The 17,858-nt window shown below is 35.7% G+C and overlaps 1 protein-coding gene across 3 annotated transcripts in view; it reads right to left on the reverse strand.

The window, feature by feature from the left end:
• The window catches only part of TRIM9 (tripartite motif containing 9), a 160,603-nt gene that overhangs the window by 89,608 nt on the left and 53,137 nt on the right, over positions 1-17,858 (reverse strand). For all 3 annotated transcript variants that reach the window (XM_072629826.1, XM_072629824.1, XM_072629825.1), the window contains exon 2: positions 5,903-5,998. In XM_072629826.1, the coding sequence (XP_072485927.1) occupies positions 5,903-5,998 (96 nt within the window). The remainder of the gene's footprint in view (positions 1-5,902; positions 5,999-17,858) is intronic.

The raw sequence follows: 17,858 nt of genomic DNA on the forward strand, positions 1-17,858 counted from the left end.
CCTCTCCCTTCCCTTTTTTCCAAGTGCAACATTTTTTCTTATTTTTTGATTTTTTTTTTGGATATCCCCTTATAGTCAACTCACACCTGTGCTCTCTATGCCCACTCCTTTTAACTCCCCTAACTTGTAACTCCAAAGTTTTTAGGACTTATAAGTATCATTTTTGCATTTAGGTTGTAAACAGTTTAATCTTATTGAATCTCTTATGATTTCTCTTTCCTGTTTACTTTTGTATGCTTCTTTTCAGTCTTGTGTTGGAATGTTAAATTTTCTATTCAGCTCTGATCTTTCCATCAGGTACACTTGAAAGTCCTCTATTTCATTAAATATCAACCACCACCACCCCAAGATTATATTCAGTTTTACTGGATAGGTGACTCTCACTTGTAATCCTAGCTCCTTTGACTTTTGGAATATCATATTCCAAGTCCTCCTTCCTTTAATGTAGAAGCTGCTTAATCTTATGTAATCCTGACTGTGGTTCCATGATATTTGAATTATTTCTTTCAGGTACTTGAAATATTTTCTCCTTGACCTGGGAGCTGTGAAATTTAGCTATAATATTCCCAAGAGTTTGCATTTTGGGATCTCTTTCAGGAGGTGACAGGTGTATTCTTTCAATTTCTATTCTACCCTCTGGTTCTATTACATTAACGTAGTTTTCCTTGATTATTTCTCAAAGTATGATGTCTAGCACTAATGTTTTATTGATGGAGTTGTGAACTGATCCAGGGGCGGGGAACCAGAAGTCTTGAGGTCACATATGTCTTACTACATCCTGTGAATAAAAAAATTTATTTTGTGAAGTTTGGATTCAGTCAAAGGGCCACACTTGAGGACCCAGTGTGAGTCTTTTGACTACTGTCTACATATAGAGAAAGAACTGATGAAATCTGAATGCAGGTCAAAGCATTCTATTTTCACTTTCTTCATTTTTTGTGTTTTTTTCCCTGTTGCAAAGTGTTTCTTCCTTCACAACATGATTAATATGGAAATACACTTTCCATGATTGCACATATAACCTGTAACAATTTGGTTACCATCTTGCTGGGGGGTGGGGAATAAAGAGCAGGAGGGAGAAAATTTGGAATTAAAATTTTTATAAAAATTCATGTTAAAAGTTTTCTTTAAGTGAAATTGGAAAAAAATAAAATAATATTAGAAATTCTATAAAAAAGAATGAAAGATGACCAACAACATATTTCCCAGAACTTAGATTTTCAAACTTTCTTTTCTTGCATTTACCTTGAGTTTCATCGGGTTTTATTTTGCTTCTTAGCTATTTTTACTTTAATGCTGAATTCATTACTCTGTTGTTGCATTAGCAAAATGTTTAGAAATACACATTTTCGGATAAGGATTTATTTCATTGCATTCAAAAAAAGAAAGAACAAAAAAGAAAAAAAATGGAATATCTAGCCTCTTTTTTTTTTTTTTTGGTCATTGTTTTCAGATAGTTTAATAATCCTTAAATCATTCTCTCTCTGATCTATTTTCCAGGTCAGTTGTTTTTTCAATGAGATATTTCATATTTTCTTCTTTTTTTCTTTCTTTTGATTTTGTTTTTATCATTTCTTGATGTCCCATGGAGTCATTAGCTTCTAGTTGTCCAATTCTAATTTTCAAGGAATTATTTTCTTCGGTGAACTTTTCTACCTCTTTTTCCATTTGGCTGATGCTTCTGTTTAAGAAGTTCTTCTCTTCAATGGATTTTTGTGCCTCCTTTAATGTTTGATCCATTATGTTTTTTTAGGTGTTATTTTCTTTAGTGTTTTTGTGACCCCTTTACCAGATATTTACTCTTTCTTCCATCACTCATTTTTTCTTCATTTTCCTCTGCTTCTTATTTGATTTAAAAAAGAATCCTTTTTTATTTCTTCCAGGGACTGAGATTGGTTTACCATTTTCTGAGGCTCTGTCTATGTTTTGATCTCATTGTCTTCTTCTGAGTTTGTGTTTTCATATTCCCTGTCACCATAGTAACTTTCTAGGTCAGGTTCTTTTTATATATATATTTGTTCATTTTATAGCTTTTTTTTTAACATTTAACTTCATGTTAAAGTTGGACTCTGTTCCAGGTTGAAGTGGGCACTGTCTCAAGCATCAGATTTTTTGTTCTGCAGTGTTCAGAGCTAGTCCTGCGGGTTCCTAAGTTTCAGCTCTTCTAAGGTGGTGTGATCTAAGGAGAGGTGTGGTCATTGCTCTCCCGACCTGTGCTCTGATCTGTGAGTTACACAAGCAATCATTTCTGTTCTGTAACTGTGACCAGCATCCCTGTTCCTCACAGTCCTCCTCCTCATCCTGAGAATGCAACCTAAAATTGCAAATGTGTAATGCAACAGATTCCTTCACCCAATTCCAGCAAAAGGCTTCTTGTCATCTCTTTCTGACTAGCTTTCTAGCCCCGTTACCATCTATGGCCCATGAGTTTCTAAAATCATCATCACTGGTACTGATTCAGTAGCCTCCAAGACTTGCTGCTAGTTTCCTCGGGTTCAGTCTGGCCTAGAGCATCCTATATTGGACTGCACTATACCCTCACTCCTGTGAGACAGATCTTTCTTTTCAACCTTCTAAGTTGTCTTGGGATGGAAAATTGTTTCATTCCCTTCTTTTGTTGGTTTTGTCACTCTAGAATTCTTTTGAGGCATTATTACAATATTGTTTAAAGGGTAATTTGGGAGACTTTCAGTAAGTCCCTGTCTTTACTCCACTATCTTGACTCTGTCCCCTAATGGGTCTGTAGACATTGTTCTTAATATCTTTACTTTTAAAAGTAGCAATTTAAAACCTCACTAGCTACACCTATATGTTATTTTAAACCATTACACGATAAAATAATTAGGTAGCATTTAGCTACAAAGTAATGCAGTAAACTTATATGCCTGTCTTTTAAAAAGATGAACCACATCCAGGTCTTTTGTTGAATAATGAGAATGGAATTTGAAATGGGAGAAGGAATAACTTGGCCTGCCAAATACAAATTTGTTCCCAAAGTTATTAGGAGAAATGTACTGAGGTCATCCTACTGGAGTATATGAACAAGAACCTCTGCCCTGGAACTCTGCTAAAATATACACATCATCAGAGACCCTTTTTGGTCTTTGTAATGTTAATTGCATATAAGATCTTCCCTGACCCTTAATAGGCCTCATGTGAAGCCCATTAAGGGAAGCTTGTTTAGGCGAGGCTTGCTTATAGGAAGGCTTGCGCACTTTTTGGTACTAAGTTGATTAGTCACTGAGTCACAAGGGTTGTGATGACTTCTGGCTCAGAGAAGTGTATATATATTCTGAGTTGGTATTTTGCTTTGGGGGCTCACTTATGAGAAGCACCTTGTGATTCTCTGGTTGAGACTCTGAGTAGCCATATGTTCAGACCCCTTGACTGCTCAGGTGTAAAGGCTCTCTCAATTCAGCGGTATATGTAAAGTGTATAGCAACATTGCTTCAATCCAAGCAGTCAGAACCCTGTCTATTGGTCTTTATGCTAATTTCTCTGTATTTTCTCTCTTTGTATTTTCTCTGCTTGTATTTTCTCTGACATTCAGGGTGCTGACTTTTCCCCTGAACTAGTAAATATAATTGAAGAAGATTATTGACTCCTTAAAAGTTGCTTTCCTTTAAGAAAAGCAGATCCAAAACCCCATGCTAGCATATCATCCTAGGTGTACCAGGGTGCTTGCTGTTACAGTCCCTAATTGTGTCAAAGAAGATGGATCTTCTGATAAGTGTGCTTGGGATCCAGGAAGTGTCTTCCTCATATGTCTCCCAGAGGAGATTGGTGGGGGGTGGGGTGGAGGGAGATTTTGCCTCTCCTCTCAACCCAGCTGCAATGGCAACTGCATACTTGACAACAAGAATATATGCTTGCCTGGATGAATATAAGATTGGATCTCAAGTCTATTGCTTCCTCTTCTGCTTTGGGTTTGTTTCACTGAGAACAGCAATATTGACATGGGTATTTCTCACCTTGGTGGGAACTTTGTGTGTTTGAGAGGTTCAGATCTTCTTGATGTAGGTTTTAGTTGCCTAGCAGAAAGTGATTTCAACAACAATATCTCAAGAGAAGAAGGTGGATAATACCAGGATGCTATTAGAGACTAAGAAATCTCATACCATGCTATGACTTGCCAGGAGATATGGACTTGTAAGTTGGAAACAGAATGAGTCAGAAATTGTCAACAGGTGAACAAGTATCCTGAGAGACTTTATCTGCAAGAAGTATATAATAGGAGTAATAGGCTTCATGTTTTAAGTATTTATTGATACATACTTATAAATCTTTAGTGCTTTTTGCATTTATTGGAAATAGCTTAAAAGAAATAAATCACTGTCCTATAATTATTCTACTTTGTGCAGTACCTTTCTAAAAGGGATTTTCTTCTTTTTTATGTGTAGATCTTGGATATTAAGCAAATCTCTTTGCTTAAGAGATTTCCCCAGAGTTCTCCTCTGGTTTGAAGGTATAAGGAGAATGTAAGAGAAAAGTCAGTTATCCTTTCTTTGACTGAATCCCTTCCAAAGGAGTTCAGAATCAAGAAACCTCTAGAGGAAGGACTTCACTCCTTCAACCTCAGGTCATGGATAATTAATCAGATTATAAGTATCACATTGCACAATGTGCATGAGTTTCCTCAGAAAATATGCACAAAGCAAAATATTTTATAGTTGCATTAATAGTATCATTTCCATTAATGTTGAATTTGTCAATTATTTCTGAGTCACATTTAGTGATAAAATACATTTTAGGTGGCATCTACATCCAGTACAGAACAAAGTGAGGACATGAATTCTCTACGGAATGAAGCTATTACTAATACTATTATTTTTAGAAGAAAATAGAAAGGATTCTAATTGGGGAAGCAAGAGGAGAAGGAATTGAACATTTTATCTGGGCAGCAGCAAGAACTGACCTATGAATTAGCCTTTGGTGCACTGGAAGAGAATAGAAAGTGTTTCCTTGTAATTTTGCTAGGGGAATGGGATTTCTGAAAATAGGAAATCAAAGAGGAGGATATGGCAAGTTCTCAACCACTTATGATTTAAAAAGATATTTCTACATACATACATAAACCAAGGCAGCAAATTTAGGAGAGGAGCTAACTAGGGGTGGGGAGGGAGGGAGGGAGGGAGGAAGGGAGGAAGTAAGGGAGAGAGAGAGAGAGAGCGAGAATCACTATTTTAACATTTCATGCAATATGCAGCTGGAGTGGAGACATGAACTGATGAATTCATGAGTTCTAAAATATTAAAGGGGACTTCATTGACTTGGATCATTGCGATTATTCATGTTACACTAACTTGGAGATTCCTGAATGAACGAATGGAGAAAAAAAACCTACTCTAAATGAAAAAAAAATCACTTAATTCACTGGAGAAAAAGAAAAAGAATTATCATTAAAATAAGAACAGGAAGTTTAGCTATGTGTAATTAAGAATAAACTATTGTGAAACACTTTGAAAACTAACTTAAAGGAGCTATAAAAATTGAATGCACTAATAGCTCCCAAAGAAATAGGCCTGAGTTATTTGTTACATGTGACTTTGTTTCTAAGACATCAGAGTGAATTTTCCCCCAGAATAAGGACTTGAGAGTGGAGAGCTACTTGAATAGGAGACAATCCTTTGAATCAGTTTGCCCAAATAAGAACGGAAGTTTACAGCTTGGGTTTCCTTGTCTGAAAAGCAAAATACTTTGTTGGGTTTTTTGTGAAGTAAGTGCTTTTTCTAAGCATTGAAGTGTGAATAATGACTGTAATGGTGTATGCATATGTAAGTTGATGACTAGACAGAGAAGGAAAGGAGGATTTTAAGAACAGATGATAAGAAATGGACTAATTTTGTTTTTAACATGATCACTTATAAAGCTTTTGGGAATCATTTTCCATATCTAGTCATACCTGGATTTGCTGGACCATATTTCTCAGTTGCACCAAAAATTCTTTTGCTTCTTTGGCTCTGTCTGATAATCCATTCAGAGCCTGGGAGAGTTGACTCTGCAAAGAGAAAGAGAAAATGCAGCACTTGCAATCACATGAAATAAATACTTAGCAAACTAAATCAAAATTCCTAAATTTGTCCATGAGAATGAGAGAATTTCAATCAAAAGTTTCCCCTCTCCCACCCAAGGAGTTTACTCTGTTTCTAATATTTTAGAGATATTATCCTGACCACAGGCAAACTGATATCTCATTCCTACTGCCAACCAGTAAGATTTATCCAGCGGTCATTTTAAAGATATAATTATGAATAAAACAATATACACCATGAGTACAATGTAAATGGAAAGAACAACCACAAATTTAAAAAAACACAAATGAAAGTACATATTGCAAAATTTCAAAGAACGAGCTTGGGTCCAAAGAAAAGATATGAGAAAAACATCATCCCTTACTTATTTACAGGGTTGAGGAGTCTACAAGTGTGGAACACTGCATATATTGTCAAGTTTTTGATGTATTATTCTGCTTGACTATTTTTTCTCTCTTTTAAAATTCCTTATTGTATGGGATCATTCTCTCAGAGGAGAAAGCAGAAGTGATGTCAGATCTGAGGGAGTTTAGGTTATATAAAAACAAAATTGATCACTATAATTATTTTAAAAATTCTAGTCATTGTAATAACACTACCCTATGGCCATGTTACATAGAATTTTAGAAGTGGAGGAAACTTCAGCAACCATCTAGTCCAAACTGTATCCCAAAAGGAATTGCCACTATAATGTACTAAATAAGAGATTGTTCAGTCCTTCCTTGAAAATGTCTAATGAGGGATAATCACTACCTCCTAAGGTAGTCTGTTCCACTTTTGGGTAGGTCTGGTTATTAGGAAGTTTTCACTAACATTTGAAAAGTAATTCAAGTCACTTTATTTTCTAAGATTCTATCTTGAAATCAAAGAATACATTTTGAATTTGAATTATTTGAAAAATAATTCAAGTCACTTTATTTTCTAAAATTCTATCTTGAAATCAAGGAATACATTTTGAATTTGCCTCTTTGCAACTTCCACCCATGACAACCCTCCAAATACTGAAGATGGCCTCATGTCTAATCTTCTCTAAGCTAAATATCAGCAGTTTCTTCATTGTTATAAATAGAAACTGAATATATTAAGGGCATGAACTCAAGACTCTTCAACATCCTGGTTACTCCCTCAAGTCCTCCTTAAACTGGGGCACTAAGAACTGAATATAGAGCTCTGCATGTAGTCTGACCAGGACAGAGAACAAAAGGATTATAACCACTGTATCCATGAAAATTCTTTTAAAAATATATTTATTTATTTTAGTTTTCATTTTCATAAGATTTTGAGTTCTAAATTTTCTCCCTATCTCTGCTCTCCCCACACTCTAAGACAGCATGCAATTTGATATAGGCTCTACATATACATTCATATTAAACCTAGTTTCAAACAAGCTGCATTTTTTGCAGGGGGGAAGCTAGGCAATTGGGGTTAAGTTAGTTGCCCAAGGTCACATAACTAGTAAATGTCAAGTGTCTGGGGTCAGATTTGAACTCAGGTCTTCCTGACTTCATGTCTGGTGCTCTATTCACTATGTCACCTATCTGCAGCAATCTGCATTTTTGACGATTATATCTTACTACTGACTTGTATGGAGCTTGCAATCCTTTTACCTTACCCCCTCAAGGTTTCTTTCAGAGAATTTGTCTAACCATGCCTTCAAAAATATAGTCATCTGATAGTTTCTCTCTTAGTCCAATATAAATTTCTGCACCTTTGTCTGTAAAAACTTCAATAAACTACTCATACCATATCTGTCATAGTCTTGTACAACCAGTTTTTGAAATAGATTTTAAAAAAATAACCCAGATATTTTTAGCAATATCTATATTCCTTTCTTACTTTAACTAACACCATATTTTCACTTTCATTTTATCTTACATTCCACTACCTTCAATTACTGATCATCATCAATAGTTGATAAAAGTGGAGATTTGTTAGTGTTGAAGGAGTAATGGAAGGGAAAGTTTTTAATACATTGTAGCTGGAGATGAAAATTATTCTGATCTTTGTGGAATACAATTTGGAATTTAAAAAGTGAACAAAATGTCTACACTCTTGGACCCAAAGATCTCAGTGCTAGATTAATATACCACCAAGACAAAACATAAAAAGAAAAGCCTCATATATAACAAAATACTTCTTGTGGTACTTTTTTTGTACTAGCAAGGAACTGGAAACAAAATAAATGCCCATTGGTTGGTGAATGACTCAACAATTTGTGGTACATGACCATAATATAATATTCTTGCTCTGGAAGAAACTATAAATAGACAAATATAGAGAACTATGGGAATACCTGTATGCATTTAGGCAGAATGAAGTAATTATAATCATGAAAACTATATATAATAGTTGTTACAACAAAAAAAAATCTTATTCTGTAAGACTGAATATAATTCTATGGGGAGAAATGGATCTTTTAAGTTATTATTTCATCAATACAAATTATAGAAATAATTATGGATTTAATATACTTAATAAAGGCATTTTATTCTTGAAAAACATTCTAGATCAGAACAACAAAGAGATGCTAGTAAATATCTAAAAAGACAGCCAGCATAAAGAACAAGTCCTACCTTCCTAACTTCATTTCCTTTTTTGACAGAATAACTACACTTGTTGATGAAATGAATGCTTTGGAAATCGTTTAGGTTTTAGTAAAGGTTTTGATAAAATATCGTACTCTGACAGTGGAGAAGATTCAATTATAACACAATTGGGTCAATTCAGAACTGATTGAATGGCTGTGCTAATACAATAGTTGGTAATGATTCAATAGGAATGTGGCAAGAGGTCTCCAGGGAATTTCTCCCAGGTGACCTTGTGATGTTTAATATTTTCATTATTGACTTGGATATAGGCATGGTATGATCATGAAATTTGAAGATGACACAAAAGTAAGGGGGAAAGCTAACACAATGGATGACCGAGTAAGAATCCAAAAGGATCTTGAAAACATTGGAACTAATCTAATACAATGAAATTCAGTAGGGACTAAAATAACATCTTGCACTTGAGCACAGAAAAATCAGCTTGATGAGTATAAAATGGGGAAAAGGCATGTGTAGATAGCATTTGTCCTGAAAAAGATTTGGGAATTTGAATGGGCTTCAAGTTTAATAAGTAAACAGTTTGATGCAACAGCCAAGAAGAGAATTCAATCTTGGATTGCTCTAAGAAGGGGAAAGATCCATGAAACTATGAGCTATTACCCAAGATGGGCAGATTATAGTAGAGAGTTCTGACAAAAGGTGTTGTGCTGGAGAAGAGAATGGTAAACCACTCCAGTGTCTTCGCCAGGAAAACCTCATCAACAATACTAAAATTATAAAAAAGATGACATCAAAAGATGAGACTCTTAGATCAGAGGTTATCCAATACTGAGAAAGAATGGAGGACAACTATAACGAACTCTTGTACTAATGAAGTCAAAGTCAAAAGGAAGCTCACTTGTGTATGTATTTGGTGACAAAAGAAAGGTCTGATGATGTCAAGATCAATATTGCATAGGAATCTGGAATGTAAGATCTATGAACCAAGATAAGACAGGGTAGCTATGGTGTGGATAGAGCTCTGGTCCTGATGTCAGGAAGACGAGTTCAAATCTAGTTTCAGACATTTACTCTGTGTGACTCTGAGCAAGTCACTTAACCCCTTTGCCTCAGTTTATTCTTCTGTAAGATGAGTTGAAGAAGAAATGGCAAACCACTCCAGTATCTTTGCCAAGAAAATTTCAAACAGGGTCATGAAGAGTCAGATGCAACTGAAAATAAATGAATGATCTGGATGAGGTTAAACAGGAGATAGAAAGATTCAACCCCAACATCTTGGGTGTCAGTAAATTTAAATGGATAAGAAGGGGTGAATTTAATTCAGGTTGTCACTACATATAGTACTGTGGGTAAGAATTCCTTAGAAGAAATGGAGTAGCCTTCATAGTCAAAAGAGTGAGAAAAAGCAGTCGGGGGTATAATTTCAAAAATGATAGAAAGAAATCAGTTCAAATCCAAGGCACACTGTTTGACATCACAGTAATACAAGTCTATGCTCCAATTACTGATGCTGAAAAGACCAAAGTTATCAGTTCTATGAAGACCTACAGCATCTAGAAATAGCATCCCCAAAAGAGGTCACATTCATCATAGAGGACTGGAATACTAAAGCAGGAAATCCAGAAGATAAATGGAGTAACAGACATGTTTGGCCTTGGAGTACAAAATGAAGTAGGGTAGAAACCAATAGAGTTTTGTCAAAATAACTCACTGATCATAGCAAATACTCCTCTTCAACAACCCAAATGGGAACTAGACACATAGGCATCACTAGATGATCAATATCAAAATGAAATTGATTGTATGCTATATAGCCAAAGTTGGAGAAACTATACAGTCAGGTAAAACAAGACCTGGAACTGACTATGGCTTAGATATAAATTGAAGGATTTTCAGAGGAAGAAATTAAAGCTATCTATAATCATATGAAAAAATGCTCTAAATCACTATTGGTTAGAGAGATGCAAATCAAAACAACTCTGAGGTACCACATCACACCTATAAGATTGGCAAACATGACAGAACAAGAAAATGATAAATGCTGGAGAGGATGTGAGAGAGTTGGAACACTAATTCATTGTTGGTGGAGCTGTGAGCACATCCAACCATTCTGGAGAGCAATTTGGAACTATGCCCAAAGGGCTACAAAAATGTGCATACCCTTTGACCCAGCAATATCGCTACTAGGACTATATCCCCAAGAGATCATAAAAATGGGAAAGGGTCCCACATGTACAAAAATATTTATAGCAGCACTCTGTGTAGTTGCCAAAAACTGGAAGTCAGGGGGATGTCCATCAATTGGGGAATGGCTGAATAAATTATGGTATATGAATGTAATGGAGTACTATTGTGCCATAAGAAATGATGAACAAGAAGACTTCAGAGAGGCCTGGAAGGACTTATATGACCTGATGCTGAGTGAAAGGAGCAGAACCAGGAGAACTTTATGCACAGCAACAACCACAGTGTGTGAGAGTTTTTTCTGGTAGACTTAGATTTTTGTAATAACACAAGAACTTCTGAAAAAAAAAAAAATCCCAATGGTGGACCTCAAGGCAAAATACCTTCCACACTCAGAGAGAGAAATATGGAAGTCACTCACATAATGTAGCAGATCATGTTTGTGTATGTGTATCTGTTTGTGTATCATGTTCTGATTTGTTATACGGATTCTTTCATTTATCTTAGTCTGACTACATAGCATGACTATAGTGAAAATATACTCAATAGGAAAGTATATGTAGAATCTATACAGAATTGTATGCAGTCGTGGGGAGGGAGGGAGGTAGTGGGGGGTGGGTGGGGAGGGATAAAATCGCAATTGTATGGCAGTGATTGTTAAACATTAAAAAAATAAAAAAAATAAAAAATTAAAAAAAAACCACAAAAAAAAAAAGATATAAATTGAAGGAAGCAGGGAAAGTCATCAGACTGTACTGACTTAAATAACATCCCTTATGAACAGGAATTGAAGTGATGAAAACATTTAAGGGATTAGATTTGGTCGAGGACCTGAGGAACTATGGACAAAGTTTTGCAATACGAACAGGAGGCAGCAATAAAAAGCACTCCAAAGAAAAAGAACAAGAAAGCAAAATGACTTTCCGATGAGGCTTTACAAATTGGAGAGGAAGGAAAATGAAAAGTAAAAGAGAAAGGGAAAAATATACTCAGGTGAATGCAGAATTCCAGAGAATAGCAATAAGAAGAAAGTGTTTTAATGACTAATGCAAAGAAGTAGAAGAAAATAATAGAACAAGAAAGAAAAGAGATCTCTTTTAAAAAAATTAGAGATATCACGCAATGTTTGATGCAAAAATGGGCATGATAAAAGACAAAAATGGTAGAGACTTAATAACAGAAGTAGTTAACAGAGTAAAAAGAGGTGGCAAAAATACACAAAAGACCTATATAAGAAAGATTTTAGCATTCCTGATAACCATGATGGCATGGTTACTGAACTAGAGTCAGACATCCTAGGGAATGAAGTTAAGTGGGCCTTAGAAACTATTGCCAACTAGAAGGCTAATTATAGCCTTATAGTCCATCTTTTTTATTTAAAATTGAAAACATGATGTTGTTTAAAGTGCTGCACTCCATGTGCCAGCAAATTTGGAAAGCCCAATAGTGGACACTGGATTGAAAAAGATCAGTTTATGTCCCAACCCTAAAGAAAGATGATGTCAAGGACAGTTCAAATTACTGAATGATCATGCTTATTTCACATGCTAAAAAGGTCATGCTTAAGATTCTGCAAGCTAGACTTTCACAATATGTGAACTGAGAAATTCCAGAAGAACAAGCTGGTTTTCAAAGAGGCAAAAGAACTACAGACCAAAGTACCATCATTTGCTGGATTATGGAGAAAGCAAGGGAGTTTCAGGGGAAAAAAATCTACTTCTGCTTCATTGACTACACTAAAGCCTTTAACTGTGTAGATCACGATAAAATATGGCAAGTTCTCAAAGGGATTGGAATACCAGATCATCTTACTTGTCTCCTGAGGAACCTGTATGCAGGCTAACAAGTAACAGTTAGAAACAAACATGGAACAACTAATTGGTTTAAGATTAGAAAGGTAGTATGACAAGACTGCATACTGTAAACTTAATTATTTAACTTATATCAGAATACATAATGCAAAATGCCAATCTGGATGAATGAAATGCCAGAATCAAGGATGCTGGGAGAAATATGAAAAATCTCAGACATGTAGATGACACCACTCTGATAGCAGAAAGTGAAGAACTATTAAGAACCATCTTGATGAGCATAAAAGAGGAAAGTGTAAGAGCTAGCTTGAAGCTTAACACAAAAAAAAATTCTAAAGATCTTGGCAACTGCTCCCATTGCTTCCTGGCAAATAGAGGGAGAAGAAATGGAAGCAGCATCACATTTTATATTCTTGTGCTGAAATATCACAGCAACTGCAGCCATGAAATTAAAAGATTCTTGCTCCTTAGAAGGAAAGTTATGGCAAATCCGGACACCATACTAAAAAGCAGAGACATCACCTTACTGACAAAGGTCTATATGGTCAAATCTATAGTTTCTCCAGTAGCAACACATGGCTGTAAAAGTTGTACTATAAGGAAAGCTGAACCCTATTGAGTTGATGCTTTTGAATTATGGTGCTGGAGAAGACTTTCGAGAGTCCCTTGAACAACAAGGAGATCAAAACAGTCATTACTTCAAGAAATTAATAGAGACTATTCACTGAAAGGTTAGATACAGAAGCTTAAATACTTTGGCCACATAATGAGAAGACATAACTCATTGGAAAAGGCTGTGAAGTAGGTAAGGATTGAAGGCAAAAGGAAAAGGGGACAGTGGAGGATGAGATGGATAGTGCCATGGAAACAATGAACATGAACTTGGATAGACTTCAAGAGATAGTGGAGTACAGAAGGACCTGGAGTGCGATGGTCCATAGGATTATGAAGAGTTAAATATGAATGAGTGACTGAACAACAACAAAATTCTTTTACATCTCAGTTTTGGACATGTGAATTTGTCTTTCTACCTATCATCTTTCCCTTTTCAAACTTCCCTGTTACTGTTGAGGGCACCACTGTCTTACTATTCCACCAGCTTCACAACCTAGATATCATCTTCAATTCCTCACTATCTCTCACCTTCCATATGCAATTTGTTGCCAAGGCCTGCTGATTTCTTCTTTTCAGCTTCTCTTGAATATGGTCTCTCCTCTCCTCTGATACTGTCATCATTCTGATGCAATCATTCTTGAGCTACTGTAATAGCCTACTGATTGGTCTACCTGCATGCTAATCCTTCCACCATGCAATTGCCAATGTGATTTTCCTAAAGTGTAGATCCACTCATGTCACCTCTTTACTCAATAAAATCTAGTCAGTCCCTATCATCTGCAGGATCAAATGCAATATCCTCCATTTAGTAGTCAAAGCCCTATGTTAACTAAGATCTATCCACCTTTTCCATTCTTCTTACATCTTATTCATTGAAGTATAGTTTTTGATCTAGTGATCCAGTGATCCAGTTTTTGATCTATTTCCTCAGTCTACCCCTCTACTTTTTAGCCAGTACCAGATTGCTTTGAAGATGGCCACTTTGTAGAATTGTTTAAAATCTGGTACTTCTAAGCTGCCTTCACATTTTTTAAAATTGATTCTTGACTTTTTGTTCTTCCAGAATGAATTTTGTTATTATTTTTTCTAGCTCTATATACTAATTTGTTGGTGGTTTGACTATTATGCCACTGAATAAATAAATTAATTTAGGGAGATTGTCATTTTATTATATTGGCTGGGCTTACCCATGAGCAATTAATGTTTCTCCAATTGTTTAGATTTGTCTTTATTTGTGTGAAAAGATGTTTTTTTTAAAATTGTGTTCATACAGTTACTGGGTTTGTCTTGGCAAGTAGACTCCAAAGTATTTTATATTGTCAACAGTTATTTTAAATGGAATTTCTCTTTCTATCTCTTCCTACTGACTCTTGTTGGTAATAATTAAAAATGATGATTATTTCTGTGGATAACGCTTTTATCCTGCAATTGAAAAATAGGGATTATATTAATTGCAATATTTATTGCACAGAACAATTATAGATCTTAAAGTAACAAATGGTATCCCTATAATTCTTGCTATAAATATTCCCTGCTCCTTGGGTCTCTCTCCCACTCTGAATGAAGAGAGTGGAGCGTGGTCAGTAAAGAACTGCTCATAGATCCTCCATTTAAGATGGAGAGCAATCTTTTCCCATTTGACTGTACTCCTCTAGCTTTCATCATACCCCTTGGCTGAGTGACCTCCTCCTGCCTCCAACTTTCCAGCTTCTTTTCATGAATTATCTTCCCACATGTGAAATTGTGAACTCCTTGACACTCCAATTTCCTACTCTGTGCCTTTACACTGCTTTTTTTTCCATTTCTAGAATCCATCCCCTTCAAAACTTCCCTTAAATTGCACCTTCTATAGGACAACTTTTCTTATCTGCCCTCTCCCCCAGTTGCTTGTACCCTCTTCCAAACAATTTACAATGTTCTCATTTTGTATACTTTTTTTCAGTTTACAAGTTGTTTTCTGGAGAAAAATGTTCAATGTCCTTTGATAATTTCTGTTGTCTCATAAAGTATTTTTATGTTTTTCATAAAGTATTACTTGGGAAAGGTTTCCTACCTTCTGTTTTAAGCTCATTTCAAATCAAATCTCATTTGATTTTTTTCCTCCCAAATACCCATTTCTTCTGGTCACTCTTTGTCATTATGGTCTAAGCATTTTTCCCATTGAGTTCTCTTTAGATTTTAGAAGGTGACCTTTTCTTCTGAGTTTATACTTTGGAATTCCCTTAATCCATATTATTTCTTAATTTTTGTTCATTGTTTTACTCTGTTTACTTATTTTTAAATTGTATGTCATTTTATTCAATCAACAAAAATTCATCTTTTTCTCTACGCATTAGTCCTCTGGAATTGACATTGATCAGAATTCTTAATTATTTCAAAGTTGTTTGTCTTTATTACTGTATTGTTGTTATTGTATAAATAATTCTCCTGATTCTGTTCACTTCATTCTGTATCAGTTCATCAGATATCCTGAGGTTTCTTCAAAGCTATTCCCTTCATTTTTTAGAGCATGATACGATTCTATTAGATTTATATACTATAACTTATTTAGCCATTCCTCCAAATGATGGGCACTCCTCAGATTCCCATTCTTTGACACTTCATTTGACATACATTGAAACTATATTTTTTGTACCTCCATAGTTGAAGTCTGTTTTATTTGAGATAATTCCTCCTTAATCTGAACTTCCTTTAATACCCCCTTGAGTCTTCCATTTCCTGCTAGGTATAGCATTTTCCCTAAGGAAAGGCTATTAGGGACCAGTACTGGCATGTTTCATCTGCACTTAGAGTCTTCCACTTCCTGTTGCCACCTCATGGCCAGCTTCTTCATATGAGAAGTCTTTAGACTTCATGCACAAGCTAGGACACTGAGACTCTCATCTCCTGATGGTCCTAGTGTGACTCCTGAGGAAAGGCTGCTGGACATCTTCCATTTACCCCTAAGCAATCACTTCTATCCATACCAGCACAAGGCATTTTTTTCCCTCCTATGTCCAGTACAATCTCCCAACTAGAGTGTGGAGAATGTACACACAAAAGAAGAGTAATTCCGCCTTTGATTTCAGGCCTCCCATTTTATCTTGTGTCTGTCCTTTGAGGGTAGAGTAGTGGTGTCCTCCACTCATTAATGAACATTTTCACACCTGTTCATATCCTACACATCCCAGTGTCTCAGAACTCCTATAAATCATCATCCAAATCCCATGCCTTACTCTCTAGCACCTGATTCCTCATTCTCATCCTTCTCAACCCTTCAGTCCCAAAGTTTTAACCTAACTTTCTCAGCCCTTCCATTGATCCCTCTGGAATGTCTATTCCATTGGCAAAATATTCTTCATCTAAATTTTTTTCCTCCCACTCTTTCCACCCTCTAGTTTTTACTGAAACCTGTTTTTGTTGATGGCACAACCTCCCTGGTCACCTTTTCCAGTACTAGCTGTATCTTCATTCATTCTTCTTGGCTTAAGGTCAGGAAGTTAGAATACTACTTGCTGCCCATTGCCACTTTCAGGTTCTGTCCTTGGAGAGCCCTCTGTTCTCCTCCCTTGCCATCACTCAGTAACCTCTCTTGTTTTGAGATTCATGCTATTCATATCTACTATCCAATCAAAATCTGGTAGGTATTGTCTATAGGCTGCCTGATCACCCTTCCTTCCTCAATGAATCAGATATCTGGCTTACAATTTTTCTCTCCTCCACAAATCTTACCATATTTCTTTTCTCCCAAATACCCTTACCACTAAATTTCTCAATCCTCTCATCTCCCATGAACTACTCCTCAATCCAATCACAGACACACACAAAATTAGTCATATCCTTGATCTTGGCATCACACACAAATGAACCACCTCTATGTTCAAGAATTCAGAAATCCCTGTATCTAACCATAATCTATTGGCTTTTGATCTCTCTTTCTGCTTCCCTTTGCACAATCCTATTCTTTATCCACACCATGACCACCAATTCCCTAATCCTTCAATTATCTCCCAATCTATGTCCCCTATAGTACCCACTCTCTGCTCTTCTCTCCACCTTGGCTCCTTTGTGAACCAATTCAACTGTGCATTGCCTTTCTTTATTAAATCTCTTGAATTCCTTATTGTATTGTCACTTATGACTAGTCAGACTTCAACCTTGGATCACTCCCACCATTCATTGCCTTTGTTCCTACACATATGTTGCTGAGTGAGATTGAAGAAAATCATGCAACCATACGCTGACTGGGTTGACTACAAATTTATGTTACATTACCTCAACTGGGCCCTCACTGCTACTAGACAATCCTAATGTACTTCTCTTATCAACTTACTATGTCATTCTCTATAGCAGCTTTCTTTTTTTAAATTCTGAACTTAAGAAATAATACAATCATTTCCATAACATAATGGAATAGAAAAAAAAGATGATTGCACCTGAAATTACAAATCTATTATTTACAACTTGCCATTCCTTTTAAATATATAATAAAGGTATCATGTAACTGTCTTTTTTTACACTCTTCCCCCTCTCTCAGAGATGGCTACCATTATACATAAATATGCACTGATTTATCAGTTCTTTTTTTGGATGCAGCTGGCATCTTCCTTTATGTGTCTGTTGTACTTAATTTGGATGTATATAATAGTCAAAATGACGTAGTCGCTCAAAGTTGTTTTTAATGCAAT

Source organism: Notamacropus eugenii, chromosome 1, assembly GCF_028372415.1.
Source record: "Notamacropus eugenii isolate mMacEug1 chromosome 1, mMacEug1.pri_v2, whole genome shotgun sequence".
Lineage (NCBI taxonomy): Eukaryota > Metazoa > Chordata > Mammalia > Diprotodontia > Macropodidae > Notamacropus > Notamacropus eugenii.